This window comes from Microcebus murinus, chromosome 10, assembly GCF_040939455.1.
Source record: "Microcebus murinus isolate Inina chromosome 10, M.murinus_Inina_mat1.0, whole genome shotgun sequence".
NCBI classification, from domain to species: Eukaryota; Metazoa; Chordata; class Mammalia; order Primates; family Cheirogaleidae; genus Microcebus; species Microcebus murinus.
This window is the reverse complement of record NC_134113.1, coordinates 101,283,725-101,311,094: the sequence shown is the minus strand read 5'-3', so window position 1 is coordinate 101,311,094 and position 27,370 is coordinate 101,283,725. Positions and strand designations below refer to the sequence as shown.

Below are 27,370 nucleotides of genomic sequence, written 5' to 3'. Positions count from 1 at the left end.
CAGTTTAAAGTTCTGATGGCATGATTCCTGAGACTCTTAATTTCTGAATTATTACTTTTTATTTTGTCATTTTACTTATTTTGTTCTTTTGTTTACCAGCCTTTAAAAAAGGCTTTCTCCTACTGTGTTTCCCTGAAAATAAGACAGTGTCTTACATTTATTTTTCCTCAAGAAGACACCCTAGGGCTTATTTTCAGGGGATGTGTCATTTTTTTTTTTAAGTACGGTACAACAATTTACATTTATTCAAATATAGTTAAGTCTTCTTCTGGAACATCATCATAGTAAAATGGCAGCCACAGCTTTCCTTCTTCCCCCTGGGGACACACGATACCTAAGGTGGAGCGTCCCCCTCCTCACTTCACTGAGGAGACTTTCCCCTCAGCCTCAGCGTGCAGCACGCACAGGATGGCCGGGACCTGGCAGGGGGAGCTGACCTCGTTGAGGGGCTGCCCGCACCTTTCTGGTCACCTCTGGGATAGTAGCTGTCACGATGGGGCAGATGAGAAGGGCTGCTCGCCTTCTTTATCTCTGCGTAGCCACGCCCATCACTAGGTCTTATTTTCGGGGTAAGGCTTCTATTGTGCCAATGCTTAGAAATCCTGCTAGGGCTTATTTTATGGGTAGGTCTTATTTTCGGGGAAACACGGTACTTAATAGAAAGATAAATGTGATTATTTTAAGTTTTACACCCAGGAAAACCCATGATGTAACCTAAAGTTTAGGTTTAGAGTACTAGATTAATCAGACACATTGCCTGAAAATTGTGAAAACCTTTAATATCTTATGGACATCTTTTATAACATTGGCAGATGATGGTGGTTAAGCATGGTAATGAAGAGCCTCCAGGATCTGGAATTAGGCTGCTTTCATTCAAATGTTGATCCTATCATTGTGTGGCTTTAGATAAGTCCCTCAACCCCTATAAGCTTCAACTTTCTTCATCTGTAAAATGGAAATAATAATGACAGTCACTGTGCTACTTATTAACATAAAATATTAAACTATAAGTGAATGTTAAATCTTATAAAGCTCATAGTGCAATGCTTGGTATATGGTAAACACACACTCGCTAAATGTTAGCTTTTGTTATCATTCAAAGAATTCCAGGTAATGAATGAATCACTTATTTTAAGTACTATTTAGATTACTTAAAAAACAAAAACACTTTGTATCCTTTTTTGATCTTGAAATAGAATTTATCTTACATAGTAATTTGTAGATTACCACTTGTCACCTACCTTACAATCTAAATTAATCTTGAAAAGGAATTTTTGCTTCATGGACTAGGTTAATCTTGGAAAGAAATTTCCTAATATTGCTAGCAAAATATTATAATTTCTGAGCTTCGTGTACCATTTCTATTTTTGAGATGGAGGGAGAATTGGAGTCTTTCCTTAAAGGTTTAGGTTCTGTGTATTTCCTGTCCTGTTTGTGGTTAGCCCAGGGATGTCTTTACTGGCTCACTAATGTACAGAAGAGACTGCCTATGTTCACATTTTTGAGGATTTTTAACCTGTTTGCATTTGACCAGAATATATAGTGTCTTTAAAATCTTATTTTTGACCGTGTGATTTTCTTGGAGACCATTTTTGATGAAGAAACACAAGAATCAATTCTATGTAACAGGATTTTGGGAAAATATTATTTAATATATTGAAGCATATTGTTACTTGACCTGAGCCAGTTCTTTGAAAGAATGTCAGGAAGTCACAGAGATCTATTCTAGACCTATATTGGTTTATATTTGCGATAAGTGTGGAAAGTAGTTAGGCATAGTACAGTCCGTCCTCCAAATCTGTGAGTTCTGCATCTGCAGATCCAACCAATTGTGAATTGAGAATATTCAGGGGGAAAAACAAGAAAAAATAGCAATACAGCAAAAAATAATAGAAATTTAAAAACAATACAGTATAACAACTGTTTACATAGCATTTACCTTGTATTGGGTATTAGAAGTAATCTAGAGACGATTTGAAGTGTACTGAAGGATGTACGTATGTTACATGCGAATACTATGCCATTTTATGTAAAGGACTTGAGCATTGAAGGGTGTTGGTATCCACAGGGGTCCTGGAACCAGTCTTCTGTGGGTACTGAGGGACAACCACTTGTATTTTTAAAATTTGTTTTAATTATACTTGTAGAGTCTAAATGTGTTTTCTTTTGTAAAAAATTCAAGCTTTATGGTAGTTTGAGTATAAAGCTTTGTAAGTGAAGCTAAAGCCTCCACAGACAGACATTTTTCCCCTCATTTCCTCTTACAACACAAGTTTCCTTCCTTCTAACCATTGCTGTTTCAAATTTGACATTTCTCATGTAGGAATTCTTTATATATTCTGTTAATAGATCTTTATACATATGTTGAATATATTTTTCACCTAGTTTTTGGTTTATCTTTTTATTGTTTATGACTATTTTTGGTATAATACTGTATTATTTTGATGTAATTCAGTGTTAGTTGTTTTTCTCTATGATTTTTGCTTTCTGTTTCTTATTTAAGAAGACTTACCCTAACTATTGTTCACAAGAGTGTTCTTCTAAATTTTCTTCTAATCCTTTTAATAATTTAAAAATTAGGCTGGGTGTGGTGGCTCACGCCTGTAATCCTAGCACTCAGGGAGGCTGAGGCGGGCGGATTGCTTGAGGTCAGGAGTTCGAAACCAGCCTGAGCGAGACCCCGTCTCTACTAAACATAGGAAGAAATTAATTGACCAACTAAAAATATATATAGAAAAAATTAGCCTGACATGGTGGCACAAGCCTGTAGTCCCAGCTGCTCGGGAGGCTGAGGCAGAAGGATTGCTTGAGCCTGAGGTTACTGTGAGCTAGGCTGACGCCAGGGCACTCACTCTAGCCTGGACAACAAAGCTAGACTCTGTCTCAAAAAAAAAAAAAAATTAATATCTTTAATGTACATAGAGTTTATTTCAGTGTGAAGTAGGAGTATAATTTTTTCTTAGAACATCAGTTATTCAAACCCCCATTTATTGAGTGGTTTGTCATTTCCTCACTGTTTCAAAATGTTACTTTTAGCATATATTAAATTCCCATATATAATTTAGACTCTATTCTTAGACTAATACTATGCAGTTTTAGTTAACATAGCTTTACAAGGCTACGGTTCTTTATGGGTCAGATGTGGCTTTGTTGTCCAGAGTTTTTTCCAGTTATCCCCAGTGGGCATTATGCACACATTATTTTCTTTTCTTGTTTTTTTTTTGAGACAGAGTTTCACTCTGTTGCCCAGGTAGAGTGCCGTGGTGTCAGCCCAGCTCACAGCAACCTCAAACTCCTGGGCTTCAAGCAGTCCTCCTGCCTCAGCCTCCAGAGTAGCTGGGACTACAGGCATGCACCACCATGCCTGGCTAATTCTTTCTATATGTATACTAGTTGGCCAATTAATTTCTTTCTATTTATAGTAGAGATAGGGTCTCACTCTTGGTCAGGCTGCTTTTGAACTGCCCTTTTTTTTTTTTTTTTTTTTTTTTTTTTTTTTTTTTTTTTTTTTTTTTTTTTTTTTTTTAGACAGAGTCTCACTTTGTTGTCCAGGCTAGAGTGAGTGCCGTGGCGTCAGCCTAGCTCACAGCAACCTCAAACTCCTGGGCTTGAGTGATCCTTCTGCCTCAGCCCCCCGAGTAGCTGGGACTACAGGCATGCGCCACCATGCCCGGCTCATTTTTTATATATATATCAGTTGGCCAATTAATTTCTTTTCTATTTATAGTAGAGACGGGGTCTCGCTCTTGCTCAGGCTGGTTTTGAACTCCTGACCTCGAGCAATCCGCCCGCCTCGGCCTCCCAAGAGCTAGGATTACAGGCGTGAGCCACAGCGCCCGGCCTTGAACTGCCCTTGAACGATCCGCCTGCCTCAGCCTCCCAGAGTGCTAGGATTATAGGCGTGAGCCACCAAGCCCTGGCCACACATTATTTTCTTGATGAAATACGTGAATAGTCACATTAAGTGGGGATACATATAAACAATAAGTAACTTCATATCAGATCAGGTCAGGTTTTGCTGTTAAATGAGTTAAAAAGAAAAAACTTACTTTCAGAGTTTTTTGGATTTTTGTGGTACAAATAGAGGATTATGGATCTGTAATTTATCTTGCCAGTTGGGAATGTCTTCCTTCTTTGTTCATCTATTTGAAATTGTTGGTTATTCTTGTACCTTTACTCTTCCATTTGAATTTTAGAGTTAGCTTGTTGAGTTATGTGAAAAATCCTGTAGAGATTTTCACTGGGATTGTGCTAAGTAGTTGGGGAAGAACTGACACTTTTTAAAGTGTCTTCTCATCCATGAACATGGATAACTTTTCTTTTGTTCAGGTGTTCTTTCATGTCTTTCAGTAATGTTTTATAGTTTTTTTTCTAAAAATGCTTGCACTTTTTTGTTAGTTCATATCAAAGTGCTTTAATGGTTTTGTTGTTCATGGTGAATGGAATTTAAATTTTTTTAAATTAACTGCATTTTCTAATTGTTATTATTGATGTACAGCACATGAAAGTATTGATATTTATGTATTGGTCTTGTGTCTGTCCAATTTGTTGAGTTTTATTATTAGTTCTAATAACTTGCCAGTTGATAATCTTAGGTTTTCAGTTAGAAAATCACATTATTCAAACACTGAGTTTTATCTCTTCTTTGTTAGTCTTTATACCTCTTTTTTCTTTCTTTTCTAGTTCATGGTATGTTTTCAGCATTCAGTTTTGAGTTATGTAAAATATCTTTAAAATGGTGTGTACTATGAAATACATTATGCTGTAATAACATTTTGAATGAATGAATAAATAGATGATAGAAGGAGCAAATATTCCTCAAGTTAGAGGTAATGGAAAGTTTCTGAGAAGGAAAATATTTATTACTGGAGGATTTAACGTGTGGTCTTTTTATTACAGATTTGGTGTAACGTATTTCTTCAAGATTGAACAGCAGCAACCTGTTATTTCTGATTGACCTGAAGCTGACTTATAGCCATAGAGAAACCTCCCAAAGTTCCATCTTTTATTTTCTGCTTTACATCTTTTTTGGCACCTAAGTTCACCTTGCAACCATGTATGGAAGTGCTCGCTCCGTTGGGAAGGTAGAACCGAGCAACCAGAGCCCTGGGCGTTCACCTAGGCTTCCACGTTCCCCTCGCTTGGGTCATCGTCGAACCAATAGTACAGGAGGGAGTTCTGGAAGCAGTGCTGGAGGTAGCGGTGGGAAAACCCTTTCAATGGAGAATATACAATCCCTAAATGCTGCCTATGCCACATCTGGCCCTATGTACCTAAGTGACCATGAAAATGTGGGTTCAGAAACACCTAAAAGCACCATGACACTTGGCCGTTCTGGGGGACGTCTGCCTTATGGTGTTAGGATGACTGCTATGGGCAGTAGCCCCAATATAGCTAGTAGTGGGGTTGCTAGTGACACCATAGCATTTGGAGAGCATCACCTCCCTCCCGTGAGTATGGCATCCACTGTACCTCACTCTCTTCGTCAGGCAAGAGATAACACAATCATGGATCTGCAGACACAGCTAAAGGAAGTCTTAAGGGAGAATGATCTCCTGCGGAAGGATGTGGAAGTAAAGGAGAGCAAACTGAGTTCTTCAATGAATAGCATCAAGACCTTCTGGAGCCCAGAGCTAAAGAAAGAACGAGCACTGAGGAAAGATGAAGCTTCCAAAATTACCATTTGGAAGGAACAGTATAGAGTTGTGCAGGAGGAAAACCAGGTTAGTTTTATATGTATGTTTACCTTTTTTGGCTGAATTCATGACATAAATAAAGTGAGCCATTCTTCCCCCCCCCCTTAGATTTTTCCGTTCTTCATTTATCTTCCTTTTTCTTTTTTCTTTTTTTAAATTTATTTTTATTTATTTTATTTCAGCATATTATGGGGGTACAGATTTTAAGGTTTCAATAAATGCCCATTTCCCCCCTCCCCCAACAAGTCTGAGTCTCCAGCATGACCATCCCCCAGATGGTGCACATCTCACTTATTATATATGTATATACCCGCCCCCATCCCCTCTGCCCAATACCCTATTACTGCAGTACCTATGTGACCACTTAGGTGCTGTTCAGTTAATACCAATTTGCTGGTGAATATATGTGGTGCTTGTTTTTCTATTCTTGGGAAACTTCACTTAATAGTATGGGTTCCAGCTCTAACCAGGAAAATATAAGATATGCTATATCACCATTGTTTCTTAGAGCTGAATAGTACTCCATGGTATACATATACCACATTTTATTAATCCATTCTTGGATTGATAGGCACTTGGGCTGTTTCCACAGCCTTGCAATTATGAATTGTGCTGCTATAAACATTTGAGTGCAGGTGTCTTTTTTGTAGAGTGTCATTGGATCTTTTGGGTAGATGCCCAGCAATGGGATTGCTGGATCAAATGGTAGATTCACTTGTATCGCTTTAAGGTACCTCCATATTGCTTTCCACAGAGGTTGAACTAATTTGAAGTCCCACCAGCAGTGTAGGAGTATAGAATTGTTTTATTTCCATCTTGATTTCTTCATTTATGAAGTAATCATTTGGTAGGACGTTGTTTAATTTCCATGTTTTTGTGTAGAAATGTGAGTTTCTGTTAGGGTTGATTTCTACTTTTATTCCACTGTGATCTGAGAAGGTACATGGTATGATTTCTATTTTTTTAAATTTCTTGAGATTTACTTTGTGTCCTAGGATATGGTCAATCTTAGAGAATGTCCCGAGAGCTGATGAGAAGAACATATATTCAGTGGATTTTGAATAGAATGTCCTGTAGATGTCAGTCAGACCCAGTTGTTCCAAGGTTTTGTTTAAGTCCATTATTTCTTTATTAATTTTCTGTTTGGAGGATCTGTCTTGTGCCGTCAGTGGGGTGTTGAAATCTCCAGTGATTATGGAGTTGCTATTAATCCATTTGCTTAGACCAGTAAGATTTGCTTTATGAGACTGGGTGCACCTAACTTGGGTGCATATATATTTAAAATTGTTATCTCTTCTTGTTGAAGTATGCCCTTCACCATTATATAATGACCCTCTTTGTCTTTCACTACTTTTGTTGGTTTAAAAACTAAATCGTCTGAAATTAGAACTGCCACGCCAGCCTTCTTTTGGCGTCCACTTGCCTGGAATACTGATCTCCACCCTTTCACTTTTAGTCTGTATGCATCCTTGCAGGTTAGATGTGTTTCCTGAAGACAGCATATACTTGGCCTGTATTTTCTTATCCATTCAGCCAGCCTATGTCTCTTGAGTGGAGAGTTTAAGCCATTCACATTTATTGAGAGAACAGATAGGTAAGGTACATTACTGTTCATTCTGTTGGGTTGGATGTTGTTGCTTTGATTTCTCTCTTGAGCCATTGTATTATCTGGCCTTTAATCTTTTGGTTTTGGTTGTTTTTATATTCGTGAGCTTTTATTATGGTGTTCTGTGCGTAACACTGTTTTGCGTAGTTCTTGTAGGGCTGGTCTTGTCTTGGTGAATTCTCTGAGACTTTGCTTGTCTGAGAATGTCTTTATTTCTTCTTCATATATGAAGCTTAGTTTTGCAGGGAATAAGATTCTAGGGTGGGCATTGTTTTGTTTCAGTAGAGTGAGAATGGGGCCCCAGTCTCTCCTTGCTTTTAAAGTCTCATTAGAGAAGTCTGGTGTTATTCGAATTGACTTTCCCTTGTATGTCACTTGCTTCTTGCGTCTTACAGCTCTAAGAAGGGCCTCTTTAGTTGATATTTTGGTCAGTCTGATGACTGCATGTCGTGACATCTTCCTGTTTGCATTGAATCTCCCAGGGGTCCTCTGAGCTTCTTGAACTTGTATATCGAGATTTTGAGCAAGGCCTGGGAAATTTTCCTCTATTATATCTTCAAATAGCTTGTCCAACCCTTGGGTGTTTTCCTCTTCCCCTTCTGGTAACCCTATGACCCTCACATTAGGTTTCTTCATATAATCCCACATCTCTTGTAGGCTTTGCTCTTTTCTCTTGTTTCTCTGCTCTGTGTGACTGATTTATTTAGTTGGAGGGTGTTATCTTCAACCTCTGAGATTCTTTCTTCTGTTTCATCTACCCTGTTCTTGATACTTTCCACTGTATTCTGTAGTTCCCTGAATTGATTCATCATTTCCAGGAGTTTGGTTAAACTTTTGTTCATTGTGTCGATTTCTTTAGTGAACTTTTGTTCCATGTCCTGGAGGCTTTTTGTGGTCTCTTTGTGTTGGTTATTGAGTTGTTCTTGCAGGTCGTTGACTTTTCTTATGATCCACATTCGAAATTCCTCTTCTGTCATTTTGGTTGCCTGATTTGGCTTGGTGTCTGTTTCTAGGGGGCTGGTGCTCCTCTTTGGGGGTGTGTTTTCCGTTTGGTTCTTCATATTTCCAGAGTTCCTTCGCTGATTTCTTCCCATGTCGATCAGTTATTGTTTCTTTCCTTTAGGTTTTTGTTTGGGTGTTCACACGCCTTGTTTAGTTTCTGAGCCGTTAGGTGTTGTCTGTGGGTGAGATTAGACCACTGCCTGTATAATGAGTCAGTGGGTGCGGTGAAAAGGCTGTGCAGGATGCCGTCCCTGTCAGTAGGTGGCGCTTGCTTGGAGGAACAGGCTATGCTATTGTTTTTGTGTCCTGTTATCAGCTCTTGTTCTGTGTGGAGCTGGGTTGGGTAAGCCTGTCCTCAGGTACCACCAATGTCGTTAGCAGGGGTCAAAGTTCTGTTCTCTGCTTCCAGGAAAAGCTGTCAGGGCGGGGCTGGTATGGTCCTGCTCAGCCAGAATGTCTGTGTGTGAGGGTGTGGCTGTCTGAGACCCGCAGTATGGAGCAGGCCTGGCTTCTTTCCACCCTCCCCAACTCCGCAGCTACTCCTGGGCCTCTGCCAGCAGGCCAGACCACACGCCACCAGGCCTCTCCGGATTGTGATTCCGGCGGGGAGGTTCCCTGCGCAGGGACACCACCTGGGCTGGGCTCACGGCCTCCCTTTGGGGGGAGGGTTGCCCTCTAGGATGCTGATCTGCCCCTGGAGGCACACATACCTCAGCAGGCTGTTCACAAATATCCCTTCTGTGCCCCAGGCAATGCTAGACCTCGGTGCACGGGATCTGGTCTGCAGGTCCGACCTCTGGGTCCCAGAGTTCAAACTGTATCCCCACCAGGGAGAGGAGTTCCGGTCCCAATTCACCCACAGGGAGCCCAAGCTGTGTCTGTGTCTCTCAGCCTCTGAGTCGGCACCGTTCTCCTGGGAACACCCTGCCAGCAGCACCTGGGAGGGCTGGCGGGTTGGAGCTCACAGTCTGAGTTCCCCTTAGTCAGCTGTAGGGTCCCAAAAGGGAAGGTCCCATTCCCTGGAGGTGCCTCCGGCTGGTGGCTGTATTGTCTCTCTGGGCAGCTGTGGATAGGGTTGGCGGAGGGGAGGAGGAGGCAATGTGGCGCCTGCCGCGAGGCTCGGGTCTGTGCACACGGAGGTGCCAGAGGGATTTGGGAGTCTGGTGCTGCGTCTACTACAGGCTCACCGCTAGCTGGCAGCGGCCGTCTCTGGGCTGGTGTCCAGAGGTCTTTCCACCCGCTGGGGAGCCCACCAGCAGTCCCAAATGCAAGGGAGGGGAAACAGCAAATCCACCTATCCTTGCCGCTGGTCACGGGCTGCTCCGGTGGTCTCAGCTTCCAGTTTTCCTCCGCAGCCTCCTCCCGTGGAGTCTCCCGGGGTCTCAGGTACCCCTCCTTCCGGCCCTCGTCTGCTGTATGCTCGTCTTCTTGCTTCTTTTTTCTAATTTCTGCTAGAATCTGTCTTTTCTGCAGAGACACTCTTTCTGGCGGTGTTTCTCGTCCGCCATCTTGATCCTCCTTCTATCTTCCTTTTTCTTATTTATTTTAGTATTTTCTATTCTCCATTTCTCAGTCTTTTCCAGGGGTTCTGTACCCTATTTTTTTTCTAGTTCTCATGTCTGCTTGCTCCCCTTTCTTGCTTCTTTTCCCTGGGTTCTCTTTCTTTTCCTGTCTTTTCTTTCAGCATATATCATCTTCTTTTCAGTTCTTTTGTGAGAATATTATTTTGCCACATACTCTTAACATCCATTACCAATATTGTGTAAACTATGTAACTTTAGTGTAACGTATACCATTAAGATTTGTTATACTAACATCAAAAAAATCAATCTTAAAAAAAAACCCAGCTATCACAAGGTAAATCAGTGTTGTCAGCACAGAACAGAAATTACTTTTAAAAAGTCAATATTGATGATATAATATTTATTAATGAATACATTCAGTATTTATTAATACAGTGAGTAACTGTTCTTTTTGTTGACAATCATGCAAGTTTAACTTCAGGATGCTTAGGTAGCCTTTTTGGTTCTGTAATTTTTTAAATTTAAAGTGGAGGAAAGGCAACTTGGTGTGATTGGTTGCTTGAGGAAAATAAATGAGATGATTAGGCATAATGATTACAGGCGTTACAGTTTAAGAGCTAAATGCTATCTTATTAACTGTGTGAAATAGTCGTTTACTATTCTTCTGCACTTTCCCAGATTATAGTTGATGTCTGGTGATAGCCATGTGACAGTGATACAACTTATGACTCCAAAGATGTGAACAAATCATATTAAGGCTCCAGCATTTAAAATATTTTTTTTTTTTTTTTTTTTTTTGAGGCAAAGCCTTGCTCTCTCTCCCGGGCTAGATTGTAGTGGCATCATCATAGCTCAGTGCAACCTAAAATGCCTGGGTTCAAGAAATCCTCTGGCTTCAGTCTCCTTAGTAGCTGGGACCACATGTGTGCACCATCGCCTGGCTCATCTTTCTGCTTTTTGTAGAGATGAGGTCTTCTTGTGTTGCTCAGGCTGGTCTCAAACTCCTGACCTCAAGTGATTCTCTTGCCTCGGCCTCCCAAAATACTGGGATTATAGGTGAGAGCCATCATGCCTGGCCTAGCAATTAAAAATCTTATATACACTTTTTGTTTAAAAGATTTTTTTTTTTTGAGACAGAGTCTCACTTTGTTGTCCAGGCTAGAGTGAGTGCCGTGGCGTCAGCCTAGCTCACAGCAACCTCAAACTCCTGGGCTCAAGCGATCCTCCTGCCTCAGCCTCCCGAGTAGCTGGGACTACAGGCATGCGCCACCATGCCCGGCTAATTTTTTATATATATATATCAGTTGGCCAATTAATTTCTTTCTATTTATAGTAGAGACGAGGTCTCGCTCTTGCTCAGGCTGGTTTTGAACTCCTGACCTTGAGCAATCCGCCCGCCTCGGCCTCCCAAGAGCTAGGATTACAGGCGTGAGCCACAGCGCCCGGCCTGTTTAAAAGATTTTTAGAACTTTTCTTTAACTTGTGATCTTGAGTTGTTTGCCTCCGTAAAAAGCTCTCTTATACTCATAAAGGAGAATTTTTAAGTAACCACCTTGTTGCTATTATTATACTTTCTTTTTGGATTAGGTTAATAGGAATTATAAAGAAAGTAATAAACTTATCTAAACTTATTCTGTGTTCTTGAATGATGATAAGAAGTAAAGAAGGAATTAAAAATGATGTACGTCTCTGAGGAAGTACAGTCACATGCCACACAATGACATTTCAGTTAATGACAGTGGTTCCATAACCATAAGATTATATTATAATTAGTATCACAGCATTTTCACTGTACCTTTTCATTATTTATATATGTTTAGATACACAAACATTTACCATTGTGTTAGAGTTGCCTGTAGTATTTTGTATAATTACATGCTGAGAGCTTTGTAGCCTAGGAGCTATAGGCCATATCGTATAGCCTAGGGTATATAGGTACCATCTAAGTTTGTATAAGTACACTGTGATGTTGCCACAATGATGAAATTGCCTAGTGACATATTTCTTAGAACATATCCCTATCACTAACCAACGCACGACTATAAATCTAATTTAAGATTGCTATTGACTGTTGTACCATTCAATTACTAATACTCAGTTCAAGTATTCAGATCTGTTTGGCTACTCATAGATCAGTAGTTACATTGCATTTCAGATCCACTTTTTCAGCAATAAACATAGCTTATTTTTTCTGGTCATAAATATAATACTGCAAAACATAGTTAGGAAAGCAAAATTTACCCCAGATCCTCCCATTTCCTGATAACTTCGCCATTCCATTGTTAATATTTGATGTTTCTCCTTAATGAAGTATTTCTATGCATATACACATAACAAATTTTACCTGGATGAAATATTATAGGGTTATACTATGACCTTTTTTAGCCAACATTTCTACTATGTATTAAAGCCTTATATATCTAAATCATTATTTTTAATGCCTACATACTATTATGCTGTGTCTATACTAGTTAATATCACAGAGTTAAGTCTTCAAATTTACTTGGTAATGCAATGCAAATTTAAAACTAAACCTTGAATTCATTTGAATGAGAGATTTCAAAGTAGGTAGAAATTATAATTATATTTTTCTCAGATACATTGTAAGCATCTCAAACTACTTTGTTTTTATTTATACTTTTAACCTGGTCCTGCTCAGTGGCTCACTCCTGTATTCCTACCACTCTGGGAGGCCGAGGCGGGTGGATCGTTTGAGCTCAGAAGTTTGAGATCAGCCTGAGCAAGAGTGAGACCCCATCTCTACTAAAAAATAGAAAAAATTAGCTGGGCATGGTGGTGCATGCCCGTAGTCCTAGCTCTACTTGGGAGGCTCAGGCAGGAGGATCGCCTGAACCCAGGAGTTTGAGGTTGCTATGAGCTAGGCTGATGCCATGGCACTCTAACCCAGACAGCAGAGTGAGACTCTGTCTCAGAAAAAAAAACAAAAAACTTTTAACCAGTTACTTATCACTTACTCAAGGTTTGAATGTTTTAATACACTTAAACTTCTAACTGTCTTAGAGACCCAGCCTTTTTAAAGAAGAGAAAATGCCCTTTAAAAAAATATCCGTTAGGAAGTTCTTTGAGTTTGAGTCATTAAGACTTTAAAAATGTGTAAAGAAAGAAAAGAACTAAAATATAAAATAGACCCCAGTGATAGCTCCTAGAAGTAAGGTCAGGGTTCCTTCCTGAATGCTGGCTCAGATACATCAATATCAACAGGTGTAATTGTTTAAAACATAGATTCCCAGGGCTTCATACCAGCTAAGTAAAAATCTCTGGAGATGGTGTCCAGGAACTTATATTTTGAGCAAGCTTCTCTGGTGTTCTGATGACAGACCATTCTTGGGATCCTTAGAATTGCTATATCTAATTCTTAAACTTGTCTGTTGTCAGCCTGTCGTAGAGATTTTCTGATAGTTATGTAGTGGCACTTTTGTAGTAGAAGGGAAAAGAAACAAGGAATGGTTTTCTCAGTGTTTCTCGTCCTTTTTTTCTGCCATGTTACAGCTTAGGAACATGACACTTCTATTCATAATGATCATTCACTGAGACAGGGGCCCTCAGTGATGGGGGTGCATATGGGGAAAAGGATGTTTAAAATCTTAGACATGTTCAGTTAAAAAAGAGTCCCCCAGGGGATTTTGATGACTTCTCACCTTGCGGATTATTGATGCACAAGATAAATAAATGTTCAAATGATACAATAGCAAAACAAGTAATTACTTCTGAGTTGACATTTAAGTTGTTGGGAGTGTAGGACAACATCAAAAATACATCATTCCTAAATATAAAATAATAGTGTATTTTCAGTTTTTATAGTTTGGTGTTGAATTGTGGAAGGAAATACAAATTTGCTCTCTTCAGTCTTGTGATAAAGTATCAGTGTAGACTAGGTCTTAGAAACTGTATATTCCTAGGGGGGCAAGTATTGTTTTCTTTCTTTCTTTCTTTCTTTTTTTTGTTTTATAAAAATGAGATTGGTACAATTAGAGATACAGAGTATGTACTGGTGGCATATCAGTGCCCAAATCTGAGCTTACCTATATTTATTTAGACAAACATAGTGCATCACATTTGAATATTACCCAAATGTGTTATTAATAAAAATCACAATTTACTTTCATTTAACTGAAAAGTGGCTGAGACATAACTTCTTTTTTTTTTTTTTTTGAGACAGAGTCTCACTCTCTTGCCCAGGCTAGAGTGCTGTGGCATCAGCCTAGCTCACAGCAACCTCAAACTCCTGGGATCAAGTGATCCTACTGCCTCAGCCTCCTGAGTAGTTGAGACTACAGGCATGGACCACCATGCCTGGCTAATTATATATATATATATATATTTTTTTTTTTTTAGTTGTCCAGCTAATTTCTTTGTATCTTTTAGTAGTGATGGGGTCTCGCTCTTGCTCAGGCTGCTCTCGAATTCCTGATCTTAAGCAATGCTCCCGCCTCAGCCTCCCAAAGTGCTAGGATTATAGGCGGGAGCCACCGTGCCTGGCCAGACATAACTTCTTATTATAAGAAATATTATGGAAAAATTGCCACGAATAAACACTTCCTTTTAAGGCCCTACCTTTCAAGAATAGATTGACTATATATATGTGTGTGTGTGTGTGCGCGCGCATATCCACGAGCGCATGCATATATATGTAATATATAAAATTATAGATAAGACTTAAAGTGGATTTGAGGTTTCTGGATTTATCACTGGATTAGCTAACCACAATATACCTTGCTGATGATGCTGAAAATATGCCCATCACTAAGATGGTTTTTATTATCAAATGACTTGGAAATGTTCATTTTTTTTTTTTTTTTTTTTTAATTTTTTTTATTTTGGCATATTATGGGGGTACAGATTTTAAGGTTTCAATAAATGCCCATTTCCCCCCCTCCCCCCAAAAGTCTGAGTCTCCGTCACGACCATCCCCCAGATGGTGCACATCTCACTCATTATGTATGTATATACCCACCCCCCTCCCCCCTCCCACCTGCCCAATACCCTATTACTGTAGCACCTATGTGTCCACTTAGGTGCTACTCAGTTAATACCAGTTTTCTGGAGAATATATCTGGTGCTTGTTTTTCCATTCTTGGGATACTTCACTTAGTAGTATGGGTTCCAGCTCTAACCAGGAAAATATAAGATGTGCTATATCACCATTGTTTCTTAGAGCTGAATAGTACTCCATGGTATACATATACCACATTTTATTAATCCATTCTTGGATTGATGGGCACTTGGGCTGTTTCCACAGCCTTGCAATTATGAATTGTGCTGCTATAAACATTCGAGTGCAGGTGTCTTTTTTGTAGAGTGTCACTGGATCATTTGGGTAGATGCCCAGCAATGGGATTGCTGGATCAAATGGTAGATTCACTTGTATCGCTTTAAGGTATCTCCATATTGCTTTCCACAGAGGTTGAACTAGTTTGCAGTCCCACCAACAGTGAAAGCGACTAAAAGTTATTGGTATACTTGTGTATTTTGAAATGATTGAGGCAATTGTTTATGCCTATACTTTAGAAGCTATGTGAAGGAAAAACACCCAATTCAATATCCTTTCTAATTATCAGGCTACTCAATAGCAAAGTATTTGAATCTTCTGAAAAGACAATAGTGGGTATTTCAATTCAGTGCAAGTGAAACAGTCCACAGGATTTTCATGCCAAAAAAACCATATGTGCTGAAGAAGGGTGAACACTGCCTTATCTAGATTCCACCTCTTGCCCTAATTAAACACCAATGGTGGCAGGAATATATTCTTCTTACACCCACTATAATTACTATACAATCCTAAAATTGTATAACTTTGGTTCAAAAAACGAAGGGTGCAATTTTAAAGTAAGTGAAACACTGCAATGAGGTACAGAGACTGAGAATGCTAATGAATAGATTATAGTCAGTCAGCAGTGGGGCCTAATTAAACTCTGCATTCATTATACCCTCCTTAGCCCTCAGAGGTCAGACATCTTCCACTTTATAAAGAAGATTGGTTTAATAGGATTTACAGTAATTAAACAATTTCCCCATTTCAGTTTTGAGGCTGGGGATTTAGGTCCATTCTAAATATTTGATCTTATTGGACCATAGAGATCTCGGTTTAGAATCCTATCAAATGTAAAAACATACTTTGCTTAGAATTGCTTGATGTATTTGTTTCATTATTACAGAGTCCTTTTAGGAGATTGTTCCATTTTAGAAACAATTTTATTTATTTTAAAATAACCAGCTATTTTTATGTCTCACCCTTTTTTGTTACTGAGCTTTCAAGTGTTGGCGGTTGGAGAGGTAGAACAATATATATTTTAACAGGGAAGGCTTTTTCATTTTCTTTTTTTGGATGGGCAATAAGGATGGCTTTTATTGTATATTTTTTGATGAAGAATAAAAATCCAGCTGTGAGCTGGTGGAGTTGGAGAGCTAATGAGACTTTGGATGATTGCTATTTTTTATTTTATTCTAACCAGCTTCTAACTAGATACTGTCGTACGTCTTTCTTGATCATGCTTTGTAATAGTTCTGTATGTTGGATTTAGTTGGAAGCTTATTTTAAAAATAATTATTTTAAAGTACTTTCATTGAAATTTTGTGTGATCGTGAGGTTGCTAGTTGTTTTATTGTTATTTAATATCTGATCTTAAAATTTGGGATCTATTTCTTGGACTATTTGTTAAATTTTCTTTTTGATAATTATGTTTTAATATAGAAATGAATTGTGAATGATTATTGAGAGTAATGGGGATAAATTGGTATTCTATTTGCCAGATAGATTTAATCTTTCTTGTTTCAGAAGTGGAATGTGTTAAAGGCATTATGCAGAGTGTTCTGAGAATATGAAATCAAATGTAAAATAGGTAATGTTCCTTTTGGGGAATTAGGAATCATTTTGAGAAGCAAAATTTGTGCATATGTGCCTTATAGAAATTTAAACTACCCATCCATCAAGATCTTGGTCATATATGAAGGTACATAAATGGGTATGGCAAAATTTTCTGCTTTTAGAGTGGGTAAGTTTGCTTACCTGGAATGTAGTGGGTATTATGAAAAATAATGTAATGACTAATAAGATCACTGCACAGATATCTGACAGGGCTTATTTGTGAGGAATTAAGGACAGAATTTGCCAGAGAATTGCAGTTTCTCTCTCTCTATTTGAGAGAAACTTCAATTCTCTGACAAATTCTGTTCTTATTTCCTCTCTTCTTGGATTTCACCATGTGTGATTTCATCTCAATGAAATAGAATTGTTTTTAGGGATTTGCTAACTTACAGTAAATTTGCAGATAGTAGCTTAAATATGATTTGGGAGACTTACTTTTTATTCTCCTGTGCAAAGGAGACCAGAAAATGAATTTAGTTTTTAGTTAATTAATCTTGATCAAGGGAGATCATAGTTGTACTTTACTTTTTAGAATCATACCACCACATGGAACTTGACATCCTATTATGGGTGCTCTGTGTGCCCAGAAGAGTGTAGGAGTGTCTAGAAACCATGCTTTATGAGAAGTGGTTGAAGGAACGAAAGAAGAGAAGACTTGTGACACTTTAGTTATACTCTGTATTTGATGGGCAGCCATGGGGAAAGGGGTTTTTCCTTTTTTCTTTCTTGGTATTGTTTTTGGAGAGCCAACACTGGAAAAATGAGTACAAATATTAGATTTTAGTTTTAGATTTTGGCTCCATGGAGGAATGTGTTTTCTAAAAAAGTTATATGCACTTGATGGGAGAGTCAGTTTCACAAAGTAATGCTTCACTATCACCAAAATTGGTCACTTGGAGGTCAGTTTACTTTCTGACAGTTTTGTGGGTGCTCTAAGTCATTTAACTCTTCAGAATGCCTGAATTGGTATGGAATAAAGTAGTACTTTGTGGAGAACCATTTAGGGAGTTTCCCCTATCCTCTCATCCCCTTTTGTCCCCTCTTTCCTTTCTTCCTGTCTCCTTTCCTTCCTTCATGACAGCTTTATTGAGATATAATTGAACTTATCCTTTAAAGTGTACAGTTTTTTCTTTCTTAACCTGACTTATTTGAAGAAGAATTTGAGGAGAGTAATAGTAAGTTGCCCTAGGCAGTTCTTGAACAAGGGAATAAATGACATAAAAATGCTGTTTAGGAGCAGCTTTTATCGCTATAGCAGAGTGAATTGAAGGAAGACAGGGAAAGCAAATGATTTTGTTGTAGAAGGCTTGTATTAACTTGGGAGATGGGAATGGAGCGGAATGTGCACATATGTGAGATACTCAAGTATTTGGATATAGGCTATGATGACAAGAGGGAAGATAGTAGTGAACCATAGTATTGAGATTGGGGAAATGTCTTTGCCATTGATTAACAATGGAGAGGAATTAGAAAGTGGAACTAGATTTAAAGTAAAACAGTGAATTTGGTTTTATTTATTTACGCATTTATGTATTTATATATTTAGAGACAGGGTCTCTCTCTGTTGGCCAGGCTGGAGTGCAGTGGAGCGATTATAGCTTACTGCAGCCTTGAACTCCTGGGCTCAAATGATCCTCCTGTCTTAGCCTCCAGAGTAGCTGGGACTACAGGTGTGTGCCACCACACCTGGCTAATTTTTCATTTTTTGTAGAGATCAGGTCTTACTATGTTGCTTAGGCTGATCCTGAACGCCTGGCCTCTAGAGAACCTCTTGCCATGGCTAGGAACTCAGTTTTACAGTTTTTCTGGGGTCCCCTTAACCAAAAACGGGGTCCTTGCAGTGGGAAGGAGAGCTTAGGACTTTATTTTAATTTACATTTCCCCCTTTTGGCCAAGATTTGCCAGAGGCAGCAATGATGGCCAGAGTGCTGAGATTACACCCAAGAGCCACTGTGTTTAGCTGGTTTTAATTCTTTGAATAGAAGTTTTTCATAAGCATTTGGAAATAAGAGACTAATGACTGTGACCTGAGGTACATGCACAGGGATGTTATATGTGTGCTTTTTAATGTTGGGGAACATACTTTTCTAGTTAATTTCAGTATCACAATCTACATGTCTGTGCTTGTGGGAGTAGGGAATAGAGAGGAAGGGAGGAGCTGTTAGATGGTACATGTTTTATATGAATTTTCTCACCCAGCTGTATTTGTGTTTTAGTCTTCATTTTCTTGTGGTATTTTTCTTTGAAGGCAGGTAACTTGAGTGATTCTCTCAATTCCTGCAAGTCACTATTCATTAAAAAAGGTAATAATGGAGGAAGGAAATACCAGAGGACCTAAACAGGTGGAAAACCATACCATGCTCCTGGGTGGGCAGAATCAACATTGTTAAAATGTCTATACTACCCAAAGTGATCTACAGAGTCAATGCAATCCCTATGAAAATACCATCATCATTTTTCACAGATATAGAAAAATAGTTTTATGCTTTATATGGAACCAGAGAAGACCCCGTATAGCAAAATCAATCCTAGGCAATAAAAACAAAATGGGAGGTATGAATCTACAAGATTTCAAAACTGCCATGATTAGGTAGTCACAGACAAACATTTGTTGAAGCACAATTTTTAAAGTTTTTTTCTTTACATAATTGCATTGTATTTACATTATAAACTGTATACAGCATTTATTCTATTTCAAAGAAACATTTTGGGACCTAAGTGAAAACAACTTGGTAGGATTTAAAATCTGTTGAAAAATTAGGAGAGTATAGTCACAAGATATTCTTGCTTTTGATTATCTTTCCTAGATTTTGATAACCTGAATAAGTTAGTAATGTATTTTTGTCATATCGCTCTTCTTCATGGGCATAGGAACTTAGAATAGGTGTCCAAATTCTTAGGAGCGAAACATACTTTAATGAGTTTTTCTAGTCTTTCCAATCCTCCAATTTTATGGGGGTATATTTTCTTATTTTTTTTTATATCAGACAAATGGTAAATCTCTTCATGATTCTATCTGCTGAACTATGCATGTTTTATTATTTCTATGAAAACATGTTAACTGTGGTAGAGAGTATTTTTAAGAGATGAAACGTGAAAAATAATGTACTCACATGATAGATAAATTTTTGAAATTTTCTTGGTATTTCTGATGATAGTTATTTTCAAGGGTGGTGTATTGGGTCTCAGTTGTTGGGAAGTTGTGGGAACACTGGCTACTGGAATAATTGGGGGCAGAAGATGTGTCTGGGATTTAAGGTAGAGAAGGCTTAGCGTTACTGTATGTTCTGTACTGCTTAGGATAGGTCTGTACATTGAAAAGTTCTCCTTCATTCCATATGATTCTGAAATGTTTTGCTAGAAATTTTCTTTTTATTATTTTTTATTGTTCTTAGTGTATTATGGGGGTACAGGTGTTAAGGTTACGTATATTACCCATGCCCCCCCACCCCCTTCGAGTCAGCGCCTCAAGCGTGACCATCCCCCAAACGTTCCACATTTCACTCATTGTGTTTGTATATACCCATCTCCTCCTACCCCCTCCCACCTGCCTAACACCCGATAAATGTTATTCCTATATGTCCAGTTAGGTGTTGATCCGTTAATACCAATTTGCTGGTGAGTACATGTGGTGCTTGTTTTCCATTTTTGAGATACTTCCCTTAGTAGAATGGGTTCTAGCTCTATCCAGGAATGTACAAGAGGTGCTATATCACCATTGTTTCTTAAAGCTGAGTAGTAGTACTCCGTGTATACATATACCACATTTTATTAATCCACTCATGGGCACTTGGGTTGTTTCCACAACTTTGCACTTGTGGATTGTGCTGCTATAAGCATTCAAGTGCAGGTGTCTTTTTTGTAGAGTGTCATTGGATCTTTTGGGTAGATGCCCAGTAGTGGAATTGCTAGATCAAATGGTAGTTCTACTTGTATCGCTTTAAGGTATCTACATACTGCTCTCCACAGGGGTTGAATGAACTAATTTGCAGTCCCACCAGCAGTGTAGGAGTGTTCCTATCTCTCTGCATCATTTATTGTTTGGGGACTTTCTGATAAAGGCCATTCTCACTGGAGATAAGTGATATCTCATTGTGGTTTTGATTTGCATTTCCCTGATGATTAGAGATGTTGAACAGTTTTTCGTATGTTTGTTGGCCATTATTCTGTCTTCTTTTGAAAAGTTTCTGTTCATGTCCTTTGCCCATTTTTTGATATGGTTGTTTGATTTTTTTCTTCCTGATCTTCCTGAGTTCTAAATAGATTCTAGTGATCAGCCCTTTATTGGATGTGTAGCTTGCGAAAATTTTCTCCCGTTCTGAGGGTTGTCCGTTTGTTCTCATAACAGTTCTTTGGGTGTGCAGAAGCCTGATCATTTGATCTGGCTATCCAGTTTTCCCTGCACCATTTATTGAATAAGGATTCTTTTCCCCAGCGTATAGTTTTGTCTGCTTTGTCGAAGATTAGTTGGCTATATGAGGATGGTTTTATATCTAGGTTCTCTGTTCTGTGCCACTGGTCAATGTCCCTGTTCTTGTGCCAGTCCCAAGCTGTTTTAATTACTATAGCCTTGTAGTATAGTTTGAAATCTGGTAGATTCATACCTCCCATTTTGTTTTTATTGCCTAGGATTGATTTTGCTATATGGGGTCTTTTCTGGTTCTATTCGAAGCATAAAACTATTTTTCTATATCTGTGAAAAATGATGATGGTATTTTCATAGGGATTGCATTGACTCTGTAGGTCACTTTGGGTAGTATAGACATTTTAACAATGTTGATTCTGCCCACCCAGGAGCATGGTATATTCTTCTACCTGTTTACATCCTGTGCAATTTCGTTCTTCAGTGTTTCATAGTTCTCCTTGTAGAGGTCTTTTTACCTCATTGGTTAAATATATTCCTAGGTACTTTGTTTTCTTTGTTGGTATTTTGAAGGGAATTGAGTCTTTTATTTGGTTTTCACTTGTACTGTTGTTGGTGTATATGAATGCCTCTGATTTCTGTGTGTTGATTTTGTATCCTGAGACTTTCTCAAATTCATTTATCAGTTCAAGGAGTCTCCTGGTTGAATCCTTGGGGTTCTTTAGGTATAATATCATGTCATCAGCAAAGAGTGAGAGTTTGATCTCTTCTGCTCCCATTTGGATGCCCTTAATTCCGCTGTCTTGTCTGATTGCTGTAGGAAGGACTTCCAGTACTATGTTGACTAAAAGTGGAGATAGTGGGCAACCTTGTCTAGTTCCAGGTCTAAGTGGGAATGCTTTTAATTTTTCCCCATTCAGTATGATATTGGCTGTGCATTTGTTATATATGGCTTGTACCATTTTTAGGTAAGTCCCGTCTATGCCTATTTTGTTGAGCGTTGTTATCATGAAAGGGTGTTGAATTTTGTCAAATGTTTTTTCTGTGTCTATTGAGAGGACCATATGGTCTTTATTTTTGCTCCTGTTTATATGGTGAATTACATTTATAGATTTGTATATGTCAAACCATCCCTGCATCCCTGGGATGAAGCCCACTTGGTTGTGATGGATTATTTTCTTGACAAGCACCTGGATTCGATTGGCTAGGATTTTGTTGAGAATTTTTGCATCTGTATTCATAAGGGATATTGGTCTGTAGTTTTGTTTTTTTGTTGCATCTTTTCCTGGTTTTGGTATCAGGGTTATGTTTGCTTCACAAAATGTTGGGGAGTATTCCATTCTTCTCAATGTTGTGGAATAATTTCTGCAGGATAGGCACCAGTTCTTCTTTGTATGTGTGGTAAAATTCGGGTGTGAAGCCATCTGGTCCAGGACTTTTCTTTTTAGGAAGGTATTTATATTTCTGTTTCAATTTCAGTAGTTGATATTCATCTGTTCAGGAATTCTATTTCTTCGTGGTTGAACCTAGGGAGACTGTGTGTTTATAAGAAATTGTCCATTTGTTCCACGTTTTCGAGTTTGTATGCATAGAAGTTTTTGTAGTATTCATAAATTGTATCTCCATGGCATGCATTGTAATTTCTCCTTTATTGTTCTTGATGGAGCTAATTAGAGATTTTTCTTTTCTGCTTATCGTTAGTTAGCCAATGGTGTGTCAATTTTGTTTATTTTCTTAAAGACCCAACTTTTTGTTTTATTGGTCTTCTGTATAGTTCCCTTTTGTTAATTTCGTTTAGTTCTGATTTGATCTTAATGATTTCACTTCTTCTACAGGGTTTGGGGTTCGTCTGTTCTTCTTTTTCCAGCTCTTTGAGATGATTCATTAGGTTGTCTATTTGTGATCTTTTCGACTTTTGAATATAGGCGTTTGTGGAAATAAACTTTCCTCTCAGGACTGCTTTACCTATGTCCCACAGGTCTTGATAACTTGTGTCTCCTTTGTCATTTAGTTGAAAGAATCTTTTGATTTCCCTCTTGATTTCTTCATTTATGAAGTGATCATTCAGCAGAAGGTTGTTTAGTTTCCATGACTTTGTGTAGGAAGGAGGACTCCTGTTAGGATCGATTTCTACATTTATTCCATTGTGGCTTGAAAACATACATGGTATAATATCTACTTTTTAAATTGTTAGAGATGTGCTTTGTTTCCTATGATCTGGTCAGTCTTACAAAATGACCCATGAGCTGATGAGAAGAACATATATTCTGTTGGTTTTGGGGTGGAATGTCCTGTAAATGTGAGTCAGGCCCATTTGTTCTAGAGTTCTGTTTAAGTCCATTATTTCTTTGTTGGTTTTCTGTTTGGAGGATCCATACCGTGCTTTCAGTGGGGTTTTAATGTCTCCGTCTATTATGGTGGTGTTGTTTATCCATTTGTTTAGATCAAGTATAGTTTGCTTTATTAATCTGGGTGCCTCAAGGTTGGGTGCATATAGATTTAGAATTGTTATGTCTTCTTGTTGAACTGTACCCTTCACCATTATATAGTGACCTTCTTTGTCTTTTATTATGTTTGTTGATTTAAAAACTAAGTTATCTGTAATTAGCACTGCCACGCCAGCTTTCTTTTGGCTTCTGTTTGCTTGACATACTGTTCTCTACCCCTTTACCTTTAGTCTAACTGCATCCTTACAGGTTAGATGTGTTTCCTGAAGGCAGCAGATACTTGGCTTGTGTTTTTTTTAATCTATTTAGCCAGCCTATGTCTCTTGAGTGGGGAGTTTAAGCCATTCACATTTATTGAGATAAGTGATAGGTAGGGCAGATTTCTGTTCATTATGTTGGGTTGAACGTTGTTGCTTTGTTTGCTGTCTTGATCCATTGTGGTATCTGGACTTTGATCTTTAGCTTTGAGTAGATTTACATTCGTGAGTGTTTTTGTGCTGATCCATGGGTAACATTGTTTTGAGTACTTCTTTAAGGGCTGGTCTTGTCTTGGTGAATTCCCTCAGTCTTTGCTTATCTGAGAATGTTTTGATTTTTCCTTCATATACAAAGCTTAGTTTTGCAGGGAATAAGATTCTAGGCTGGGCATTGTTTTGTTTCAGAAGAGTGAGAATGGGTCCCCATCTCTCCTTGCTTGTAAATCTCAGTAGAGAAGTCGGGTGTTATTCGAATTGGCTTTCCCTTGTATGTTACTTGCTTCTTTGGTGTTACAGCTCTTAGAAGGGCCTCTTTAGTTGATATTTTGGTCAGTCTGATGACTGCATGTGGTGACATCTTCCTGTTTGCATTGACTCTCCCAGGGGTCCTCTGAGGTTCTTGAACTTGTATATCGAGATTTTGAGCAAGGCCTGGGAAATTTTCCTCTATTATATCTTCAAATAGCTTGTCCAACCCTTGGGTGTTTTCCTCTTCCCCTTCTGGTAACCCTATGACCCTCACATTAGGTTTCTTCATATAATTCCACATCTCTTGTAGGCTTTGCTCTTTTCTCTTGTTTCTCTGCTCTATCTGTGTGACTGATTTATTTAGTTGGAGGGTGTTATCTTCAATCTCTGAGATTCTTTCTTCTGTTTCATCTACCCTGTTCTTGATACTTTCCACTGTATTCTGTAGTTCCCTGAATTGATTCATCATTTCCAGGAGTTTGGTTAAACTTTTGTTCATTGTGTCGATTTCTTTAGTGAACTTTTGTTCCATGTCCTGGAGGCTTTTTGTGGTCTCTTTGTGTTGGTTATTGAGTTGTTCTTGCAGGTCGTTGACTTTTCTTATGATCCACATTCGAAATTCCTCTTCTGTCATTTTGGTTGTCTGATTTTGGTTGGTGTCCGTTTCTAGGGGGCTGGTTTTCCATTCTTTGGGGGTGTGTTTTCCATTTGGTTCTTCACATTTTGGAGTTCCTTCGCCGATTTCTTCCCATGTCATTCAGTTGTTGTTTCTTTCCTTTAGGTTTTCGTTTGGGTATTCACACGCCTTGTTTAGTTTCTGAGCTGGTAGGTGTTGTCTGTGGGTGAGATTTGACCACTCCCTGTATAATGAGTCAATAGGTGCCCGTGAAAAGGGTGTGCAGGATGTCCTCCCTGTCACTTTCTTGGAGGAACAGGCTATGCTGTTGTTTTTGTGTCCTGTTATCAGCTCTTGTTCCTGTAGAGAGGCCTCGGGTGGTGGGTGGGGCCCTGGGACGTCCAGGTGTGTCCTTTTCTCCCCCCTTAGTGAGGCCTGGTCTAGGAGACAGTCTGGGAGGAGCTGGGTTGTGTAAGCCTGCCCTCAGGCACCACCAATGTCATTAGCAGGGGTCAAAGTTCTGTTCTCTGCTTCCAGGAAAAGCTGTCAGGGAGGGGCTGGAATGGCCCCGCTCAGACAGAGAGTCTACGTGTGGGGCTGTCTGAGACCTGCAGTCTGGAGTGCGCCTCACACTCTTCTTTCCACCTTCTTTCCACCTTCCCCAACTCTTCAGCTACTCCTGGGCTTCTGCCAGCAGGCAAGACCACAGGCCACCAGGCCTCCCCTGGCTGTGCTGCCAGCCGGGAGGTTCCCTGCGCAGGAACGCCACCTGGGCTGGGCACATGGCCTCCCTTTGGGAGGAGGGTTGCCCTCTAGGACGCTGATCTGCCCCTGAAGGCACACACACCTACGTAGGCTGGTCACGTATATCCCTTCTGTGTCCCGGGCAATGCGATACCTCGGTGCAGGGGATCTGGTCTGCAGGCGTGACCTCTGGGCTCCAGAGTTCAAACTATATCCCCATCAGGGCGAGGAGTGCCAGTCCCAATTCACCCACGGGGAGTCCAAGCTGGATCTATGTCTCTCAGCCTCAGGGTCTGCCCCTTTCTCCTGGGATCACCGTGCCAGCTGCACCTGGGAGGGCTGGCGGGTAGGGAGCTCACAGTCTGATTTTTTTTTTAGTCAGCTGTCAGGCCTCAAAAGGGAAGGTCCCGTTCCCTGGAGGTTCCTCCAGCTGGTGGGTATATTGTTTCTCTTGGCAGCCTCGGATAGGGAAGGGAGAGGGAAGAATGAGGCAATGTGTTGCCTGCTGCGTGGCTTGGTTCTGTACACACTGAGGTGCCTGGGGGGAGTTGGGAGCCTGGTGTTGTATCTGCTACAGGCTTACCGCTTGCTGGCGGTGGCCAATCCTGGGCTGGTGTCTGCAGGTCTCTCCACCCACTGGGGAGCCCACCAGCAGTCTGAAATGCAAGGGAGGGGAGAGTTAACAGCTTCAGGTACCCTTGCTGCTGGTCTCCAGGCTACTCGGGAGGTCTCTGCTTCCAGTTCTCTGCTACCTACTCCTGTGGTCTCCCGTGGTCTCAGGTACCCCTCGTCCAATGTATGCTCGTCTGCTTGCTTCTTTCTTCTAATTTGTCCTCGAATCTGTCTTTTCTGCAGAGACACTGTCTGGTGGTGTTCTCGTCCGCCATCTTGCTCCGCCTCCTAGAAAGTTTTAGATGTGAAAAATCTGTTTATAGTCATTTGAGCCTAGGTCCAAACTATATAGATGTTCATATTAGCATGTTTTGACTGACATTTAAGTTGATAGAAGATTGTAGTTTGTTTCATCTGGAATTTTACCTAGGGTTTTTTTTTTATCATTTTGGAAAGTCACTTCTGCAGCAGCGTTTCATTGTTGCCAGTGCAACCACCTGTTTCACCCCTGTTTTCCAGTGCATATATCTTTTGATATAGCTGTGCCCTAGCATTTACATAGTAAAGACATATTATTATGTTGTAAAATTCTTTCATTTTTCCTTCGTAGTAGTTTTTTGAAGTTACACGTGAGAGGGTTTTATTATCTATGCATTTCAGGATAGTAAAGGGCACACTTAGAAAAATATTTGTTAAAAAACTGGGGGGGGAGATGAGGGTTTTATGTCTGATAAGCTTGAAAATCTCTGGTGTTGTGGCTATAACAGTGGTTTTCACATCAGGAGACCTGCATTCTTTTTTTTTTTTTTTTTTTTTTTTCTGAGTTAAATGCAACTCACAAGGAGACCTGCATTCTAGTTTTGATTCTGTCTCTGCAAGGTGCGTAGCCATGGCATAGTGTTTAATATTTTTGGACTTCACTTTCCTTATCTGCAAAGCCTGGAGAGTTGGACAAGGTGGTCTGTAGAGATTCATTCTTACTCTTAAGACCTGACTTTGTTTTTGTCAGTTATCCTAGTGGAATTTTCTAAGAACTTGTTTACATTGATTATAATGCCAAAATTCAAGATTGAGTCATATATCCAAGCTTATGTCCTCCTGAAAATGAGAAATACATTACTGTTGATATTCTTTTCAAGGTAGGTAGCAT

At 39.4% G+C, this 27,370-nt stretch overlaps 1 protein-coding gene and 1 non-coding gene across 22 annotated transcripts in view; one reads left to right on the top strand and one right to left on the bottom strand.

Annotated features, from left to right (window-relative positions):
* ERC1 (ELKS/RAB6-interacting/CAST family member 1) overlaps window positions 1–27,370 on the top strand; it is a 560,419-nt gene that overhangs the window by 37,408 nt on the left and 495,641 nt on the right. For all 21 annotated transcript variants that reach the window (XM_012747177.3, XM_012747178.3, XM_076007810.1 and 18 more), the window contains exon 2: window positions 4,900–5,723. In XM_012747177.3, coding sequence (XP_012602631.1) covers window positions 5,055–5,723 — 669 coding nt within the window. In that variant the 5' untranslated portion in view covers window positions 4,900–5,054. The remainder of the gene's footprint in view (window positions 1–4,899; window positions 5,724–27,370) is intronic.
* Window positions 19,693–19,757, bottom strand: LOC142873624 (small nucleolar RNA SNORD77). Its single transcript, XR_012921617.1, has one exon. It is a non-coding gene; the product is annotated as a small nucleolar RNA SNORD77 (small nucleolar RNA).